Source organism: Lethenteron reissneri, chromosome 24 (assembly GCF_015708825.2).
Source record: "Lethenteron reissneri isolate LAM-NWPU_2019-01 chromosome 24, ASM1570882v1, whole genome shotgun sequence".
Taxonomy (NCBI): domain Eukaryota; kingdom Metazoa; phylum Chordata; class Hyperoartia; order Petromyzontiformes; family Petromyzontidae; genus Lethenteron; species Lethenteron reissneri.
This window is the reverse complement of record NC_083802.1, coordinates 1,506,711-1,524,288: the sequence shown is the minus strand read 5'-3', so window position 1 is coordinate 1,524,288 and position 17,578 is coordinate 1,506,711. Positions and strand designations below refer to the sequence as shown.

Sequence of the window (17,578 nt, the reverse complement as noted above, 5' to 3'; positions counted from 1 at the left end):
GGATTTAATAAAAACAACAACACAACCCACACGTGCCACGCCACGTGGGTTCTCGAGTGGGCGGGGCCTGGGCTGTGCCCCACGAATCCGACCAATCGCAGGGCGAGCCGGGCCGGGCCACGTGCGCCGTCGCCGCAGAGCGTCGAGAGGAAGCGGCACCAAAACAAACCGCGCGTGGTGACGCAAGACTCCTCGCATCGGAATATTTATTTAAATCACTGCGAGGAAATCCGATGAGTTATGAAACTCTTTTTGTTTGTTTGTTTAGATGTCCCAGTAAAAGGATCGGAGGGGGTGGAGGGGCGCACGGCGGTCAGAACGTTAGAACGACGTTGCAGCGATAACAACAACAACAAACGAATCGAGCACACCCAATGACAAAGATCGCACGCACGCATGCGCCTCTCATTGTGCCCATCGCGGACGCTTCTCGCTTCTTCTCGCTGCTGCTGCTGCTGCTTCTCGCTGCTGCTGCTTCTTCTCGCTGCTGCTGCTTCTGCTTCTCGCTGCTGCTGCTGCTTCTCGCTGCTGCTGCTTCTGCTTCTCGCTGCTGCTGCTTCTGCTTCTCGCTGCTTCTGCTGCTTCTCGCTGCTGCTGCTGCTGCTGCTTCTCGCTGCTGCTGCTTCTGCTTCTCGCTGCTGCTGCTTCTGCTTCTCGCTGCTGCTGCTTCTCGCTGCTGCTGCTTCTGCTTCTCGCTGCTGCTGCTTCTGCTTCTCGCTGCTGCTGCTTCTCGCTGCTGCTGCTGCTTCTCGCTGCTGCTGCTGCTTCTCGCTGCTGCTGCTTCTTCTCGCTGCTGCTGCTTCTTCTCGCTGCTGCTGCTTCTGCTTCTCGCTGCTGCTGCTTCTTCTCGCTGCTTCTTCTCGCTGCTGCTGCTGCTGCTTCTGCTTCTCGCTGCTGCTGCTGCTTCTCGCTGCTGCTGCTGCTTCTCGCTGCTGCTGCTGCTTCTCGCTGCTTCTTCTCGCTGCTGCTGCTGCTGCTTCTCGCTGCTGCTGCTTCTTCTCGCTGCTGCTGCTTCTGCTTCTCGCTGCTGCTGCTGCTTCTCGCTGCTGCTGCTTTTTCTCGCTGCTGCTGCTGCTGCGTCCGATTCGGTTTGCGAAGCGCGCGTGTGGTCAGGGGTCGGTCGGGGGTCAGGGGTCGGTCGGGGGTCAGGGGTCGGGCGCGCCCCCCCAACTCCACCCCAAACCCACCAACCCGACCCCCAACCCTCCCCCCGAACCCCCCCCCCCAACACTCCCCCCCAACCGTCCCTCTCCTAAACCCCCAACCCTCCCCACCCATCATACGGAGATGATAGTGGGTGGAGAGAGTCTGCGGCCGCCATGTTTGTAGGGGGAGTGGGGGGTGGAGACTCCCTCGCGCAGTCCAACGGGTGACGTCACCCGCGCGTGACGCGACCCCCCCCCCCCCCCCCCGGGGCGGTGACGCCGCGCGCACGGGGCCGCCGCCGCTCCCTACCCAAGATGGCCGTGGAGCGTCTCGAGCAGCGACGCCGCGGCCCCCCCCCCCCCCGTCCATAGCCGCAGAGCTCCGAGCAGCCGCGCCGAGCCTCCCGCTCCTCGCCGGGGTCGCCACCACCACCACCACCCCCCTCCTCCCTCCCTCCCCGGACCCCGGAGCCCGGACCCCCTGGGCAACGCACGGACCTCGGGACCCCCACTCGGCATCAAGGGAGCGGACCCTGCTGCGAGGCAGGTGAAGCGGCGGCGCGGGCCGACTAGGGGGGGTAGGCCGAGAGGCCTCGCGTTGCCTGGATCCCTGCCCCAGTCAGTGCGGGGCCGAGCGGCGCGATTGAAAGCGGGGGGGGGGGTGTTCGGTGTTGGTAGTCCCAGTCTAAGGGGTCTCGGTGTCGGGGGTTTGAACATTGGGGTTCCTCGTACAAGGGGGTTCTGACCGCTGGCCTCAGCCTCGCGGTGCTTTGCCTGTCCTAGGCAGGGGGTTCGGGTTTACGGTCCAGGGAGTTTCGCTGTTGTGATCCCAGTACTGTATAGGGGATAGTTTTAACCTTTATCTTTAGGGTCGCAGTGTGTCGGGGATGAATTCATTCCTGGGATTGAGCTTTTCGCGGTTCGGACATAGTGATCGAGTCATGTTTATTTCGTGTAACCAGGTGAGAACTGTAATAAGAGGCCAGCGTGGTATCACTTGCGCAAGCAATGACGTTAAAAACAATCACAGCGACGAAGCGGATAGAAATCAACTCGGACACAAACCGCGTTAGGGAACAACCCCCATGGGGGACGTTAAAGACTTCTCGTGTCCACGGGGTTCAGTGGAAGAACGAAGTCGCATCAGTGGAATAATACAGGGTGCTTCAAAAACATGTTAACACTCACATGGGACCATCATTTTTAATGGAGAAATAACGGAGAATGCCACCGTAACAAGATAACGAATGGATGTCTCCACTTGCTCGCCATCATTGTCAATACACGCCTGGAATCTTCTCCAGGCAAGTTTATTGTGGAATTGTTGCAAATTCTCAGAAGTGTTTTCATTTATTTTTTAAAGCACCCTGTATAACGGCTGGGAGGGGAAGTCCTGTAGCCCTGTAGCCCTGTCAGACGAGGTGTACAGATCTGCGTTTGCGTCTTCATTTCCAGAACGTCTTCTCGTCCGTAGATTGTGGTTCCGAGCCCACGTAACGTAATTGGTAGGCGCGCAGGCGAGCGCTCATGCCTACCTCACATTCCACAAGTTAATGATAGATTGTGACGGACGAGTCTGTCTCGCACGAGATCGTGTATTCATTGCCGCACGTTAAGCTTTCGGGTTATTGAGTAATTCGCTCCGTGGTCTCGAAACTCAAAAAATGGATTTACAGGGGAATTTCACGCAACACTGCCTTAAAGTGCTTTTGTGAAGAGACATTGCCCGAAACGTCGTCTTTTACTGTGCATTTTTATTTTAAGGCCACAGTGTTATTGTTGAGTTTTATTTCTTATGAGTGCTTGCGTAATGTTTCAATGGATACCGTGCAGTCGACCATACTAGCCTGTGGGCTATGCATTAACCGGAGCCTTACATTGTAACTGTAATGTTAAATATTGACGAAAAGCGGTTACAGAAGTCACCTCACGGGCCCCAGTGACCAGCTTAGCACTCCATTGTATATTGTCATGCAAACTCGTGGTGCAGAATTGTTACACGCATTATTAACAGCTTCTCCAGAACACAATAGTTTCAGAATCACAATGTTTATTTAGGCTGCAGGAGGAATCCGATGAGCTAGGAAGCTCTTCTTCACAGATGTCCACGATCGATAGTGTGGCGCTGACAACTTTTACGTTGACTCAAGTGGCACGCTCTTTCCAAGAGATTCTCTAAAATGTTACTTTTTTCTGAACCCTGAGATGGGTTTTTTTGGGACCAGCAACGTGGAAGAGTTCCGGATTCAAAAACTTTCGTCGTTGAGATTCCAAACATTAAAATGTGAAAATGTTTGCCTTGCCCCCACAAGTTTTGTGGGTCCAAAATGTTACGTTTCGTTTTTTTGTTTTTTCCTAGTTATGAGCATAAACTTGACGATATGTGTGCCAAAGTGTACCCCAATTTTCTGCTATCGGTCAGCTTCTGAGTGGATTTTAAGATACTGCCATTAACCTATAAGGCTTTAAAAGGGCTCACCCCACATTACTTGCAGGAACTAATACATTTATATATTCCATTAAGGTCCTTAATATCTTTTGATCTCCAACTGCTCAGCACTCACAGGTCTAGGTTGCACTCTTTTGGTGACCGGTGCTTTTGTTAGCGTGGCACCAAAGCTATGGAACGCCTTGCCACTTGAGATCAGGCGATCGGAGTCGGTAGATATATTTAAGTCTGCTTTGAAAACCCATCTCTTTAAAGTGACCCATCTCTCTTTAGTTTGGTCGGTTGCCCCTGGTTCTGATTTTGTTCCGTGTTTTTTTATGCATTGGACATTAGGATCCTAGGATGGAATGCGCATTATCGATTTGCATTATTATTATTGTTATCCTTTTAACCTGGAGATTCTAGTGATGATTACCTTTTTCAGAACATGAGAATGTAAGTCCCTCAATCCATCAGGCACTCACAATCGGTGCTTCATGTGTCACATCACGTACAACCCTTTGCACGTGTGTATGTCGCGCTGTATATTGGCAATTATTAATGGCAATGTTCCTGTAAGACAATTTCAGATAGGCATGGAGGGATTTTAATGATCTTACATTGGTATGTATTGTTAAATCTGCTACGTTTTTAATTGTGTTCTTGTCTGCGATATTTCCATTTCCAGTTTCCCTCTGGCAACTCGGTGGCGCCCCCCTCTGCTTTCCCTCCGCCCCCCTCCTCGAGGCAGCGGGAATGGCGGCGGCGGCGGTGGCTATGCCGGGCGGCGGTGTGGCGTTGTTGGGGCCGGACCCGCGCGCGGACTTCCCCGCGTGGCTCTCGGCCCAGGGCATGAAGCTGCCGTTCGCCCAGGCCATGGAGCGGGAGCTGGGGATCGGGGACTACGAAGATCTGCTGGCGTGTGCCGAGCCCCCGCTCGTGCGGGCCGAGCTTTTCTCGGCGGCGCGCCAGCGCCTGCCCTTCGCCTTCTACGCCGTGCTGCGCCGCACGCTCGAGGCGCTGGTGCCGCACGTCGCGTCCCGGCGCCACGACCACGCGGTGTACGCATCTGCCGAGACGCCAACGGGGCGCCATCAGCACCAACAGCATCCGTCGCTGGGCGGCCTCCTCGACGTGATGGTGGCGCAACTCACGAGCCTGAGCCGTGAGCTGGCGCTCTTCGCCGCGCGCCTCAGCTCCCTGGACCCGGCCGTCGGGCACCAGGCCGGGCTGCTGGCGGAACACGAGGAGCCCAGCCCCTTTGCAGGTGCGCCAGTCTCTCTCCACGTGCTCGCGCCTTCTGCTATCCCGACACGGCGGGCCCGGGGATTTCGAGAGTCGTGCAGAACCCCCGCAGATGTGGACGCCAATCACTGAATGCTTTCGCAAAAATCGGCGCTAGCTGGGGGCTATTATTTTACTCTTGTTTTCCTCTCTGAGACACCGAACTTGTGGCATGGCCGGATTTAACACAGCCAGGAGACTTGGAATTCACGGTAACAACGGCACGGTCTCCTTGTCTCCAACATTGCAATTATGAGCCTCGGCAGGTGACGGTCGTGGTGGTGCGATGTCTGGTGTGCGTGCAGAGGGAGAGGTTGGGCGCTCTGAGGCCGACGAAGAGGAGGACGAGGATGAGGTGGCGGTGGCCAGCGGCCACGACGGCGCCGAGGGTGTGTACGGCCTGGAGCATGGTTGGGGGGCGCACGCGCCAACCGGTGAGCAACCACACCACCCTACCGCACTAACAGGACACTAACACAAAGACACAGATCCCCCATATAGCCTTAACCGACTGTTGGGCCAAGTGCTGTTTGTGAGCACCTTTTGAAGGCCGGCACGGCACGGCACACAAGCGAGGGGGTGGGGGACAGCACCATGCCCGGCTGCCTTTGTCTCCCCAGTGGCGATGTTTACACATCGCACCAGGTACTTGTTTGAGGTTGAGTCGACCGAGGGGAGGCCCAGGACCGATTCAGATAATCTTCATTGGTGTTGACGACCACGAGCGGGAATCGAACTCGGGTCGCTGAGTTCGTAACATGGCTCGCTAACCGTTCCGATACGTCTCGCACACGAACACACTACACTACCACACTCACGCGGCACCACTAGAAACCGCTCTCAGACCACAGTGGTCTACGACGGTCCGCCTTTGTTTCTGCACGGTGTGCCAATTTTCACTGCGGTGTACATTCACCATGGGCTCACCACGGTATACATGTCTGTTCACCGTGGGTCCACCGCGGTGCCAGTGCCGGTGGAGCGTCCCCCGAGCCCCGTGGAGCAGGACGCCCCCCCGTTCCACGACGGCGACGGCGACGACAGCGACCGCAAGGTCAAGATGGAGCGCGACGACTCCTGTGACGGTACCTCCCGCTGCCCCTCGCCGCCCTCCGACCCCCACAGCCCTACCTTCACCGCTTCCACGGTTCTGCACTCCTGCCCTGCCCGTTGATTCCATGCCCCTCCTCCGTGCTGCAGCAGGAGGCCAGGTTTGCATTGGAGCAACCCCAGGCCCAGCAGGGGGCGTGCGCAGCAGGGGGGGCTGGGACCGGCAGGAGCCCCTGGGGGGCCCCGCGTCTGAGGGCCCCGCCTCCCGCGGGGGGCCCCTCCCCTGCGTGGGCCCCGGCTCTGGGCAGATGGAGCAGTCCGAGGGGATGTCCAGAGAGGGGCTGGGGGAGACGTACGGCAGCCTGGATACAGACACGTACAGGTACGGGGGTTGCGTGAGCGGTGATGCCAGTCATCTCGGTCAACCCGTGGCACCAGCTGGGTCTGCCCCATGACTTCCTGCGAGCGGGCTTTCGACGCTTCACATGGCCTTAAAGTGGACATAGCCCGGCACAAGCACTGTGGTGACGTCACTGACACTTGGCGAATGGCGGTTGTTTTTATTATGGAGAACAGGTGGTGCATATCAGCCATCTCAGTCAGTAACACATGGGTTTGTCCTGTGACCTGCCAGCGAGCCTTTCACACTTCCCGTAATAGTCTCAATGCACATAGCCTGGCACAAACGTTGTGGAGATGTCACTGTCACTTTGCATCTTAGGGTAACCGTTACAGTGTGTATGTGGGTGTGATTTATGCTGCGAATGTGTGTGACGGTGCATATGATGGCGTGGGTGTGATGGTCATGGTGATTGTCATTGTGTCCGTCTATATATGTGTGATGGTGCCTTTATGTCAAAGATCCCCCATATAGCCTTAAGAGACTGTTGGGGCAAGTGCTGTTAGCGAAACACCTATGAAGGCTGGCACGGGACACGAGGGGGCGGGTGGCCAGCACCACGCCCGGCTGCCTTTGGGCGGAGCGGTAGTGTAGCGTTTAGCGCGCTGCGCTACAAACCCGGTAACCTGAGTTCGATTCTCGCTCATGGCCAACACCAGTGATGATTATTATCTGAACCGGTCCTGGGCCTCCTCTAGGTTGACTCAGCCTCAAATTAGTGCCTCGTGTGGTGTGTAAACATCGCTTCTGGGGAGACATAGGCGGTGGGGCATGGTGCTAGCCACCCACACCCTCATCTGCCATTCATAGGCCTCCATAGGTGCTCATTAACAGCACTTGCCCCAACGGTCTGATGAGGCTATACGGGGGATCTCTGTCTCTGTTTGCCTGTACGTCCGTGGCGTGAACCACATCCGCCGCTCGGTGTGCCCGCATCTCCAGCTTCGTGTCGGATGCTCCGATCGGCCCAAGCTTCCCGCTGGCCCCGCCGCCCCCTCCTGCCACGGCGCGCTGGTGCCGCTCCTCCTCGTCGTCGTCGCTGGCGCTGCCCCCGCTGCCCCTGCCGCCGGCGCTGCCCCTGTCGGAGCGGCCGTTCGCCTGCGGCGTGTGCGGCCAGCGCTTCCGCCACAACTGCCAGCTGCGCGTGCACGCGCGCATCCACGCGGGGGAGAAGCCGTACGCGTGCGGGCAGTGCGGACGCACCTTCTCGCAGGCGGGCCACCTGCTGTACCACTCGCGCACGCACACGGGCGAGCGCCCCCACGTGTGCAACGTGTGCGGCAAGGCCTTCACGCAGTCGTCCAACCTGAACCGGCACAAGCGCACGCATCGCAACGACGCCGGGCCCGCCGGCCTCTAGCCCAGCGCTTGCCGGGCCTTCTCCCCCGCGCTGGGCTGACCCCCCCACCTTAAAACGACTACCAGGTCCTACCGCCAACCCGAAACCGCCGGGTTTTGCCGTCAGCTCCCGACTTGACTACCGGGGGGGGGGTCCATCGGTCTCTTGGGGGGCGCCGACTGGGCCCCCGCCGACCGTACCGAAACGCCGGAGGCTCTGTCGTGAACGATGCGGCGATTCCGACGCTCGCAGCGCTGCGTGCGCATCGACTCGCGCGCGAGCGAGCGAGCGGCTTACGCAAGCGATATGCAATTGTTACGTTACAGGCTCCGCTGGAGCAAGTGAAAGCGTACAAAGTGAGAGAGAAACAATGCAAACGGGACGATACAAACGAGACGGAAAAGTATCGATTTTCGAATCGAATCGCCTGAATCATCACGCGCCTAACACCAAGGGCGGTGACATGGCCCAGCAGTGTCGCTCGTCTCTTGTTGCAAAGGTACACGTTTCGATTTCATCGGCTGCCCTGATTAATACTGCAGTATGCATTGACCGTAAAAAATATAACGTTAAATATGTTAAATATCACAATGGGCGTTTTAAGATCCCGTGACATTCGCAAGAGTAGGCCACTTCCTGGTGTCGCGGTCCAAATTTGATGTGTCTATACCTAGCATTGGAAAAGCCTGAAGAAGAATCGTAACACTTGACGAGGCTTTCCTAGGTAAGTAGACGTAATAAACATGCCAAAGATGGCACTCTTAAGAGGCGACGACCTCGGCCATCTTAAGGTCGGACACTCCTGGGCAAGAGGAGGAGATATTTATATTTGCACACACGAACACGTACGCTCATGCACGCAAACACATGCACATGCCCATACACCCTCCCGTTCGCACACCTACGTGTGCACGTGCACGCACGGTGCGCGCGCTCATCAGAACGGTCCCCGTGCGTAGGAGTGGACGCTTAAGAGCCGGAGCCTTGCGGAAGCTGAGCAACTGCAACGGGAGACGGCAACTGCGGGGGTCCCCCCCCCCCCCCCCCGTCCTTTGTGTCTCCACCTTGTGTCTCACCGGTGTCCCCCTCTGTGTGCGCGTGTCTCTTCTCCCTCTCGTGTCTCCTGTTGCTTCGTGTCTGTCTCGTGTCTACGCCTCGTGTCTCGCCACCCTCGCCTCTCTCCACGACGCGTGTTCACGCTCCCTCGCCGCCGAGTCCGCCGTGATTTCGACCGGGCGCACGTTCAAGCGGCGACGATCCATTTCGAATCGTAGCGACGACAATTACAACGACGACGAAAACAGTAAATGTATGTTTATTTTAACCTTATCATAGTTTACACAATAAATTCAGCGTTGTAAGGCTTCAGAATGCGGGGTACAAAATGAGCACGTGTGGTTTGTGAGCACGGCAGATGGGAGCCAGGCTGAGCCAGGGTGAGGGAGAGGAGAGGAATCGAACGGTCTAGGACTCGCGGCAAAACAAAAACAACAACAACACGCGAAAATTCAAACCAGCAGTGAAATTGCGCACGTGGGCGTTTTAAATCGAACACCGCTCGCAGTCGCGGCTGAGATCGGCGGAGGGAGGGAGGAGGGCTGGCGGATCACGGCACACTCGGTGGTCCTTGTCAGATCAGGGAGGGCGGAGCGTCATGGGAACAGGGATTGGGTTAAAAAGGCAAGGTCTGGTCCAGGGGTGAGGGATCACCAGGTGAGGGTCAGGTGATATTGGTTCGAGGTTGAGGCGTCTGGGTAATAACGAGAGGTCTGCGTCACACATTCGAGACATTGGCTCAGGATCATAGGAATTGAGTTGGGGTTTTGTTCAGGGTGTCTGGGTTATGGCTTTAGGAGAGACTGGGGTAAAGTCTGGGTCGCGGGCCGAGGTCAGGGTCTGGAGCGTCTGTCTTGTCGTCGTGCTGCCCCGGGGGGGGGGGGGGGGGGGGCCCTCAGCATTCCATGTCGGAGTCGGAGTCGATCTTGAAGATGGCGTCGTCGAGGTACCCGTCCTCGATGAAGCCGTCGTCGCCGCCGTCTTCTCCGGCGCCGCGCGTCGCGCCACCCGCCGCCCCGAACCCCGGGCCCGACACCACGGCGAGGCCGGGCTCCCCCAAGTTGTGGCCGTGGGCACGGTCGCCCTCGGCCAGCCGCTGGTGCCGGAAGCCGCGCAGGTGCTCGTAGCAGCTGCGCCACTTGACGGCGACGGCGAGCAGCAGCGAGAGGCCCAGCCCCACGCCCATGACTGCCAGCACGGCGTGCAGGGCGCGCCCCGGCTGGCTCGTGCCGGTGCTCGCCGCGGTGGTGCCGTTGCCGCCGATTGTCGCCGGGGTGGTGTCCGCCGCCTGTGCGGCCACACGAGACGAAGAGGAGGAGGAGGAGGGGGGTGGTGCTTCGTTACTTCACACCGCTCCTCCGTTATTTCAGTAACCGCGGCGTCTCTTTACTAAGCGGCTGGCGCTCGTTGGCTTTGCTTTTGCAGCCCTGAGCCAGTGGCGGAAATTCCATATTCTTGTGACAGAGGCGAGTGTTGTGTTGCACAACCATTGTTGACTTCCACCCGGAGGGATGGCTGTTTTATCCACCCTGGAAGGGCGACGGGCTCGGTCGACTCCCCCCCCCCCCTCTTCCCCAATTGAACTTTGAACCTGCGCCCTTCCAAATACGATCCACATACTCTTCGGTGTCCAACATCCACTTTGCATCATAAAAAAAAATCAAATAGTCCCGGGTTTAAACGTTAGTACGACGTTAAGGATCTGGTGGTGGATATTGGAGTTAATAAAAGTAAAATAAAATAAAAATCACGACGTTTCGGAGGCAACACAAGCTTCCGTCTTCAGGTGGAACCGTCACAGCCACGACAGCTGTATCAAGTAAATGAGAGATTGCAGGAGCTACCACTCCGTTTATATAATGACTTTACCGAAAAAACCTAAGAATATGAATCCTTGCAGTCACGAAAGCTTCAAATCTAGAAGGATATTGGAGTCTCAGACGGGCCCCGGTTGTGGCAGTGAGGGCCCCTGACGCTCGATATCCTGGCCCCTGCTGTGATCCCTGTGTGTGTGTGGGGGACGCGGCGCGTGCGACCTTTGAATTCGCAACGCGCCCGGGGGTCCCCCAGCAGCCGACGGTTGGCAGGAAGGGTCGGGGGTGCAGGCGCGGCAATAAAGGCGTCGAGGAGGCGAGCCCCAACCATAAACACCAACCATCGCTGCAGCCGTGACCTCCGGGCGTGAGCCCCTCGGAGGCAGAGACGACGTAAATAGCCGTGGCCTTCTTTAAAACTCAACTATCCATGGGGGCAGATGGCTTACGGGCTTATCTGCTCATGGATCGTGATGATGATGATGACGCATGGGTCACAAATGGAAACTTTTTGAAACTACACTTTTACCAGGTAAGGCCCATTGAGCTATGTAGTTCATTTTCAGAAGCAACCCGGCCACAAATGATAGCTCAACCAAGTGGCCTATCATGTGCAAATGTATAGCAGCCAAATACTCTAAACGCATGTTGATTCTAAAATGTGGAGAGAAAAACCGGAGAACCCGAAGAAAAATCCACGCGACTGCGGGTAGAACGTGCAAACTCCAAATATACAGCAGCAGGCGTCAGGTCGGGATTGAACTCAACGCCCTCCTGTACACCAGGCGAGGTAGTTAACATCTCACCACAGGCAGAGAGAGAGAGAGAGAGACACGCAAACTCCAAATATACAGCAGCAGGAGTCGGGGTCAGGAGTGAACCCACGACCTCCTGTACACCAGGCGAGGTAGTTAACATCTCACCACAGGCAGAGAGAGAGAGACACGCAAACTCCAAATATACAGCAGCAGGAGTCGTGGTCAGGAGTGAACCCACGACCTCCTGTACACCAGGCGAGGTAGTTAACATCTCACCACAGGCAGAGAGAGAGAGAGAGACACGCAAACTCCAAATATACAGCAGCAGGAGTCGGGGTCAGGAGTGAACCCACGACCTCCTGTACACCATGTGAGGTAGTTAACATCGCCACCGTGACGCTTCCTAGGAGAGCCTCAGTGATGTCTCAAGATGCTCTCAGAAGAGTGCCGCTGCATTGAGATGTCTGCCAATGTATGAATGAGAGTGGCTTTGTGTGGTAGGAAACGGGTGACCCCGGAGATAACCTATCACTCATAAGAAAGGGTGACACTTAAACACTCCGCACAGATTGGTTGAAGAATCCAACGCTGCCCTGCCATCTCCTGGCCACCTCGTAGGCCGAGTCTGGTGTTTCTGGGCAGCCACCCAGCCAAGTGTTAGTCGGGCTCACATCTGCTTCGCTGCAGAGATCTGCCCTGATTGGACTTATTCTGAGGCCCAGTGTGGTGTCTCAGATTGGCAGTTCAAGTTCATTTATTTGGTGTAGCCCTGTGAGCCATTCGGCTCTTGAATCGGGTGCAACCGCAACAAGCAAAAAACATGAACAAGAAACATCTTAAAGTGACTAAGTGCAAACAGAAAAAAGACAGCAAAATATTGCAGAAAAAGAACCGTACACCAACGCTGTGTGCAAAAATCCCAGTGGGATGCAAGTCAAACGACAACAACAATAACCACAAGCAAACTTAGTTTAAGGCCATCAGTCTAACTCTGTACTACAACAAACAAACATGGCCAAACCAAAAAACGTTTCGAAAATCCGTGTAGGGAGGTGAAGGGAGGCCAGACCCTCTACGTAGCCTGGCCCTGCTGCCCTCTGCTGCCCACAGGGCCCTGCGGCCCGGGAGAACGGCGTGGGCTCCGTGATCGTTGGGAGAGAATCTCTGGGCCCTGTGGGGGTCAAACCTGGCACGGATCGATGAGCAGAGAGCAGAGCATCGCGCAGAGAGCCCAGCAGGTTGCCATTGTGAACGCCTGCAGAATAACAAAGACACCAACACCATGACCACACATCCTGACATCAACCGGACCGCCACCTCCACGCCCACCAACACTCCACATTAATCACAAAGACACAGATGCCCCCAGTCGTCTTCACGTACTTGAGAAGCAAGTGGTGTTCGCGAAGAGCACCTGTGAAGGCCAGCACGGCACACGAGGGGGTGGATGTCCAGCACCACTATCGGCCGCCTTTGTCTCCCTCGTGGCGATGTCTATACCACAACAGCTACTCATTTGAGGCTGAGTCGACCTTGGGGAGGTCCGGTTCAGACAATCGTCACTGCTGTTGCTCGGATTGCTATTTGCTCCATTGCGTTACTTTATTTTGCTTTGCTTTAGTAAATTTTTGCTGCCTCCAGGGTCAACTCTTGCAAATGAGACCCTTACCCCGCTCTCGTTGAGTTCTCCTCCTTACCTGGTTGATCAAGTAATAACTTTGAATAAATAAAAACCCCACAGTGCCATACTCGGTAAGCACCGCTCTGACCTACCCATGCAAACGAGATGCATATTGCGACGGTGGAATTACCCCCCCCCCCCCCGGCCAATTCAAATCGGGAGCTCAAACATCGTAATCAAGAAAACGCAAACGCTGTACAGAGCTGCTACTCGGCGCTGAGACCGGTTGGAATTAACGTGGACATTCAAACACATTCAAACACAACACACGACTGAGACAAACACAACCTGCGGGCCAAACACACACAAGACAGACATAGTTTTCTGGTTAGATTTTTGTTGCTATTCCTTTTATACCTGATGATGATTGCTTGTGTTGCAATCGAAACGTCGTATTATGCTATTATTTAATTTATTATTTTATCTTTATACGTGACTTTACCGAAAGAACCAAATAATAACTCCTGCGGTCACGAAAGCTCCAAAATTAAGATCAAACACACACAACACAGGCACAATCCCAGCACAATTCCCCCTAGATTCAAATTATATTGTACCTACGTGACTTTACCGAAAGAAACAAAGAGTTTGAATTGCCACAGAACCTGTGAAGGCGTTGTACCCCCCCATACACACGCAGAGCCACGCGTCCGGCTGTGACACTGCGCGTTTGCGTTGCGTTGCGACACAACGCCTGAGTGAGTTTTACTGCCTTTTTTTAGCCTTAAGTCAACACGGCCGAGAATGAGTAGTTGGTGATGCTGTGTGTAGTTTTAACGTCACACCGGGGAGACAAAGGCGGCTGGCGTGGTGCTGGTCACCCCCCCCCCCGCGTGTGACGTGCCGGCCTTCATAGGTGCTGCTACCCGCTACTAACAGCACTTGCCCCAAGTCTGTTAGAGGCTACACGGGGGATCTTTGTCTTTGTCTCTTTCATAGGCGCTGCTGCTACTCGCTAACAGCACTTGCCCCTACAGTCTGTTAGAGGCTACACGGGGGATCTTTGTCTCCTTCATAGGTGCTGCTGCTACTCGCTAACAGCACTTTCCCCTACAGTCTGTTAGAGGCTACACGGGGGATCTTTGTCTTTGTCTCCTTCATAGGTGCTGCTGCTACTCGCTAACAGCACTTTCCCCTACAGTCTGTTAGAGGCTACACGGGGAATCTTTGTCTTTGTCTTCTTCATAGGCGCTGCTGCTACTTTCTAACAGCACTTGCCCCGACAGTCTGTTAGAGGCTACACGGGGGATCTTTGTCTTTGTCTCCTTCATAGGTGCTGCTGCTACTCGCTACTAACAGCACTTGCCCCAGCAGTCTGTTAGAGGCTACACGGGGGATCTTTGTCTTTGTCTCCTTCATAGGTGCTGCTGCTGCTACTCGCTAACAGCACTTGCCCCTACAGTCTGTTAGAGGCTACACGGGGGATCTTTGTGTTTGTTGTAATGTCGCGCACACTGGCTGGGTGTCACTGTGTGTGTCACACTGTGTCACTGTGTGTGTCGCTGTGTGTGTCACACTGTGTCACTGTGTGTGTGTCACTGTGTGTGTCACTTTGTGTGTCACACTGTGTCGCTGTGTGTGTCACTGTGTGTGTCACACTGTGTCACTTTGTGGGTCACACTGTGTCACTGTGTGTGTCACACTGTGTCACTGTGTGTGTCACACTGTGTCGCTGTGTGTGTCACACTGTGTCGCTGTGTGTGTCACACTGTGTCACACTGTGTCACTGTGTGTGTGTCACACTGTGTCACTGTGTGTGTGTCACTGTGTGTGTCACTGTGTGTGTCACGATGTGTCGCTGTGTGTGTCACACTGTGTCACTGTGTGTGTCACTGTGTGTGTGTGTCACAATGTGTCACTGTGTGTGTCACACTGTGTCGCTGTGTGTGTCACTGTGTGTGTGTCACACTGTGTCACTGTGTGTGTGTGTCACACTGTGTCACTGTGTGTGTGTCACTGTGTGTGTCACACTGTGTGTGTCACACTGTGTCACTGTGTGTGTGTGTCGCTGTGTGTGTCACACTGTGTCACTGTGTGTGTGTGTCGCTGTGTGTGTCACACTGTGTCACTGTGTGTGTGTGTCACTGTGTGTGTCACACTGTGTGTGTCACACTGTGTCACTGTGTGTGTGTGTCGCTGTGTGTGTCACACTGTGTCACTGTGTGTGTGTGTCGCTGTGTGTGTTACACTGTGTCACTGTGTGTGTGTGTGTCGCTGTGTGTGTCACACTGTGTCACTGTGTGTGTGTCGCTGTGTGTGTCACACTGTGTCACTGTGTGTGTGTGTCGCTGTGTGTGTCACACTGTGTCACTGTGTGTGTGTGTCGCTGTGTGTGTCACACTGTGTCACTGTGTGCGTGTGTCGCTGTGTGTGTCACACTGTGTCACTGTGTGTGTGTGTGTCGCTGTGTGTGTCACATTGCCCTGTACCCGTGCCAGTCGTGCGATGTAAAGTGTGAGGGGGCCTCAACCCCCGTGCCAGTACCTGCGGGTGGCCCATCTGGGGGTCGGTGTCCCCTCTGCACCAAGGGGGCTCAGTCAGCCCGAGCTAGACCCCGCTGCCCTGGCAGGGCATGCGGCCAGAAGGTGGGCAGGGCAGTGAGACAGGGCAGGTGGACAGAGACTGACACAGAGAGGAGACAGGGCAGGTAAGACAGGGCAGGTAGTCAGGGCAGGTAAGACAGGGCAGGTAAGTCAGGGCAGGTAAGACAGGGCAGGTAAGACAGGGCAGGTAGACAGAGACTGATACAGAGAGGAGACGGGGCAGGTAGACAGGGCAGGTAAGACAGGGCAGGTAAGACAGGGCAGGTAAGACAGGGCAGGTAAGTCAGGGCAGGTAAGACAGGGCAGGTAAGACAGGGCAGGTAAGACAGGGCAAGTAAGACAGGGCAGGTGAGACAGGGCAGGTAAGACAGGGCAGGTAGACAGGGCAGGTAGTCAGGGCAGGTAAGACAGGGCAGGTGAGAAAGGGCAGGTAAGACAGGGCAGGTAGAGAGGGCAGGTAAGACAGGACAGGTAGTCAGGGCAGGTAAGACAGGACAGGTAGTCAGGGCAGGTAAGACAGGGCAAGTAAGACAGGGCAGGTAAGACAGGGCAGGTAGTCAGGGCAGGTAAGACAGGACAGGTAGTCAGGGCAGGTAAGACAGGGCAGGTAAGACAGGGCAGATAGACAGGGCAGGTAGACAGGGCAGATAGACAGGGCAGGTAGGGCAGGTAGTCAGGGCAGGTGAGACAGGGCAGGTAAGACAGGGCAGGTAAGACAGGGCAGGTAGTCAGGGCAGGTAAGACAGGGCAGGTAGTCAGGGCAGGTAAGACAGGGCTATGCTATAAGCGGAAGAGACCTCACTGCGTCTGTTTGGCCGTGGACTTTGACCGGGAGGAGGGTGCCTGGGCAGGTGAAGGGGAAATCATTACACTCTTAAATCTACATACTCCTCACATACTCCAACCCACTTACCCTATATCCGTGTCTCTAACCTTCAACATGGCACCTTATCGACCCCTATCGTTCACGAAGACCCCCTCTACCCCTATCGTTCACTAAGACCCGTCATCTGACCACTACACCTCATCCTCAGAGTCCCCATAACTCTACCACCCACCCACCTCACCACTCGAACCCCTCATCAATATTCGTCATCTCCTTATCCCGAAGCCTCAAAGACCCGACTCCTTTAGCAACCCTTCACAGACCACTATCCCTACCGCTCAGACCCCCTATCCACAACCCTCGAGTCTCCCTGGCCCTCATAGCCGTCTAACCCTGCACTCACTGGGATGTTTGGCCAATGTAATAACGAGTATTTACACTGAGACCTCCTTTACCAGTGGCAAAATATAGTGATAGGTTTTTACCCTTTCAACTGGTACAAATACTGACACCTTTATACAAGGCATCATGTTTTGTACCAGTTGAAAGGGTAAAAAACTATCACTATATTTTGCCACTGGTTAAGGAGGTCTCATAGTGTAAATGCTTACCCCGAGCTCTCAATACTCTGATAGTGCGCTGTTTTTGAGTTGTACGCCTTTTGGCGTCATCTGGTCCAACACCAATGGAGACTAGGCTCTAAGAAAAGCTGTCTTGGGTGTGGACCAATCAACTTCAAGGACAGTGTATATCATTATCAGAGTTGTTTCTTTTTGTTTGCATTTTGACTGCTTGTGTTGTGGTTATTGCAAACATGATGCCTTATATAAAGGTGTCAGTTTTTGTACCAGTTGAAAGGGTAAAAACCTATCACTGTAATAACGAGTGTTTGGCACATTGAGATGGCTTCACTGCCACGTTCCGTGGTAGACTCCAAGCGTCGTTTCACTCGGGTTGTGTGTTGGCAGGCTCACAATGGCAAACTCCTGATTCTTACACAACTACATGGGTCGCTAGAAGAAGGTCAATGACGAGAAGGAAACTGGCACTATTTGGACAAATGTAGGATGGACAAGATGGAAACTAAAATGGTGTGGTTGGGAAAAATGAAAGGAACGGCAAAAAAAATGATGACCTAATGGAGCATATCTTGGCGATGACATAAGATTGGCGCCAGAAAAATGTGGCCTATACTTGAGCATATTGGCACTGCAAGACAGAGGAGAGTGGCAACAACAAATGACGAAATGTGCA

At 55.0% G+C, this 17,578-nt stretch overlaps 2 protein-coding genes across 3 annotated transcripts; one reads left to right on the top strand and one right to left on the bottom strand.

Annotated features, from left to right (window-relative positions):
• The first annotated feature begins 1,586 nt into the window (after positions 1 to 1,586).
• On the top strand, positions 1,587 to 9,310 carry LOC133346393 (zinc finger protein 467-like). The gene is made up of 6 exons (XM_061557915.1): positions 1,587 to 1,692; positions 4,262 to 4,840; positions 5,163 to 5,291; positions 5,829 to 5,942; positions 6,058 to 6,289; positions 7,250 to 9,310. The coding sequence occupies exons 2-6, from the start codon at positions 4,330 to 4,332 to the stop codon at positions 7,665 to 7,667; spliced, it is 1,404 nt and encodes a 467-aa protein (XP_061413899.1). The 5' UTR covers positions 1,587 to 1,692; positions 4,262 to 4,329; the 3' UTR covers positions 7,668 to 9,310.
• A 270-nt stretch (positions 9,311 to 9,580) lies between these two features.
• C24H1orf210 (chromosome 24 C1orf210 homolog) lies at positions 9,581 to 16,435 on the bottom strand. Of its 2 annotated transcripts, none has more exons than XM_061557917.1 (3): positions 15,440 to 16,435; positions 12,461 to 12,529; positions 9,581 to 9,990 (listed from the first exon to the last, which is right to left on the bottom strand). In XM_061557917.1, the coding sequence occupies exons 1-3, from the start codon at positions 15,452 to 15,454 to the stop codon at positions 9,598 to 9,600; spliced, it is 477 nt and encodes a 158-aa protein (XP_061413901.1). In that variant the 5' UTR covers positions 15,455 to 16,435; the 3' UTR covers positions 9,581 to 9,597. The 2 variants fall into 2 exon arrangements, with proteins under 2 accessions (XP_061413901.1, XP_061413902.1); XM_061557918.1 differs by lacking the exon at positions 15,440 to 16,435 and adding an exon at positions 13,313 to 13,578.
• Between the last annotated feature and the right edge of the window lie 1,143 nt (positions 16,436 to 17,578).

Bases quoted from the DNA above. Each gene is read 5' to 3' on its own strand.
- LOC133346393 (XM_061557915.1), top strand. From the start codon at position 4,330: ATGGCGGCGGCGGCGGTGGCTATGCCGGGCGGCGGTGTGGCGTTGTTG. The intron at 4,841-5,162 runs GTGCGCCAGTCT...GTGTGCGTGCAG, and splicing joins GGAGCCCAGCCCCTTTGCAG to AGGGAGAGGTTGGGCGCTCT. The intron at 5,292-5,828 runs GTGAGCAACCAC...CCGCGGTGCCAG, and splicing joins GGGGGCGCACGCGCCAACCG to TGCCGGTGGAGCGTCCCCCG.
- C24H1orf210 (XM_061557917.1), bottom strand. The intron at 9,991-12,460 runs GTTTGACCCCCA...GTGGCCGCACAG, and splicing joins TGCTCATCGATCCGTGCCAG to GCGGCGGACACCACCCCGGC.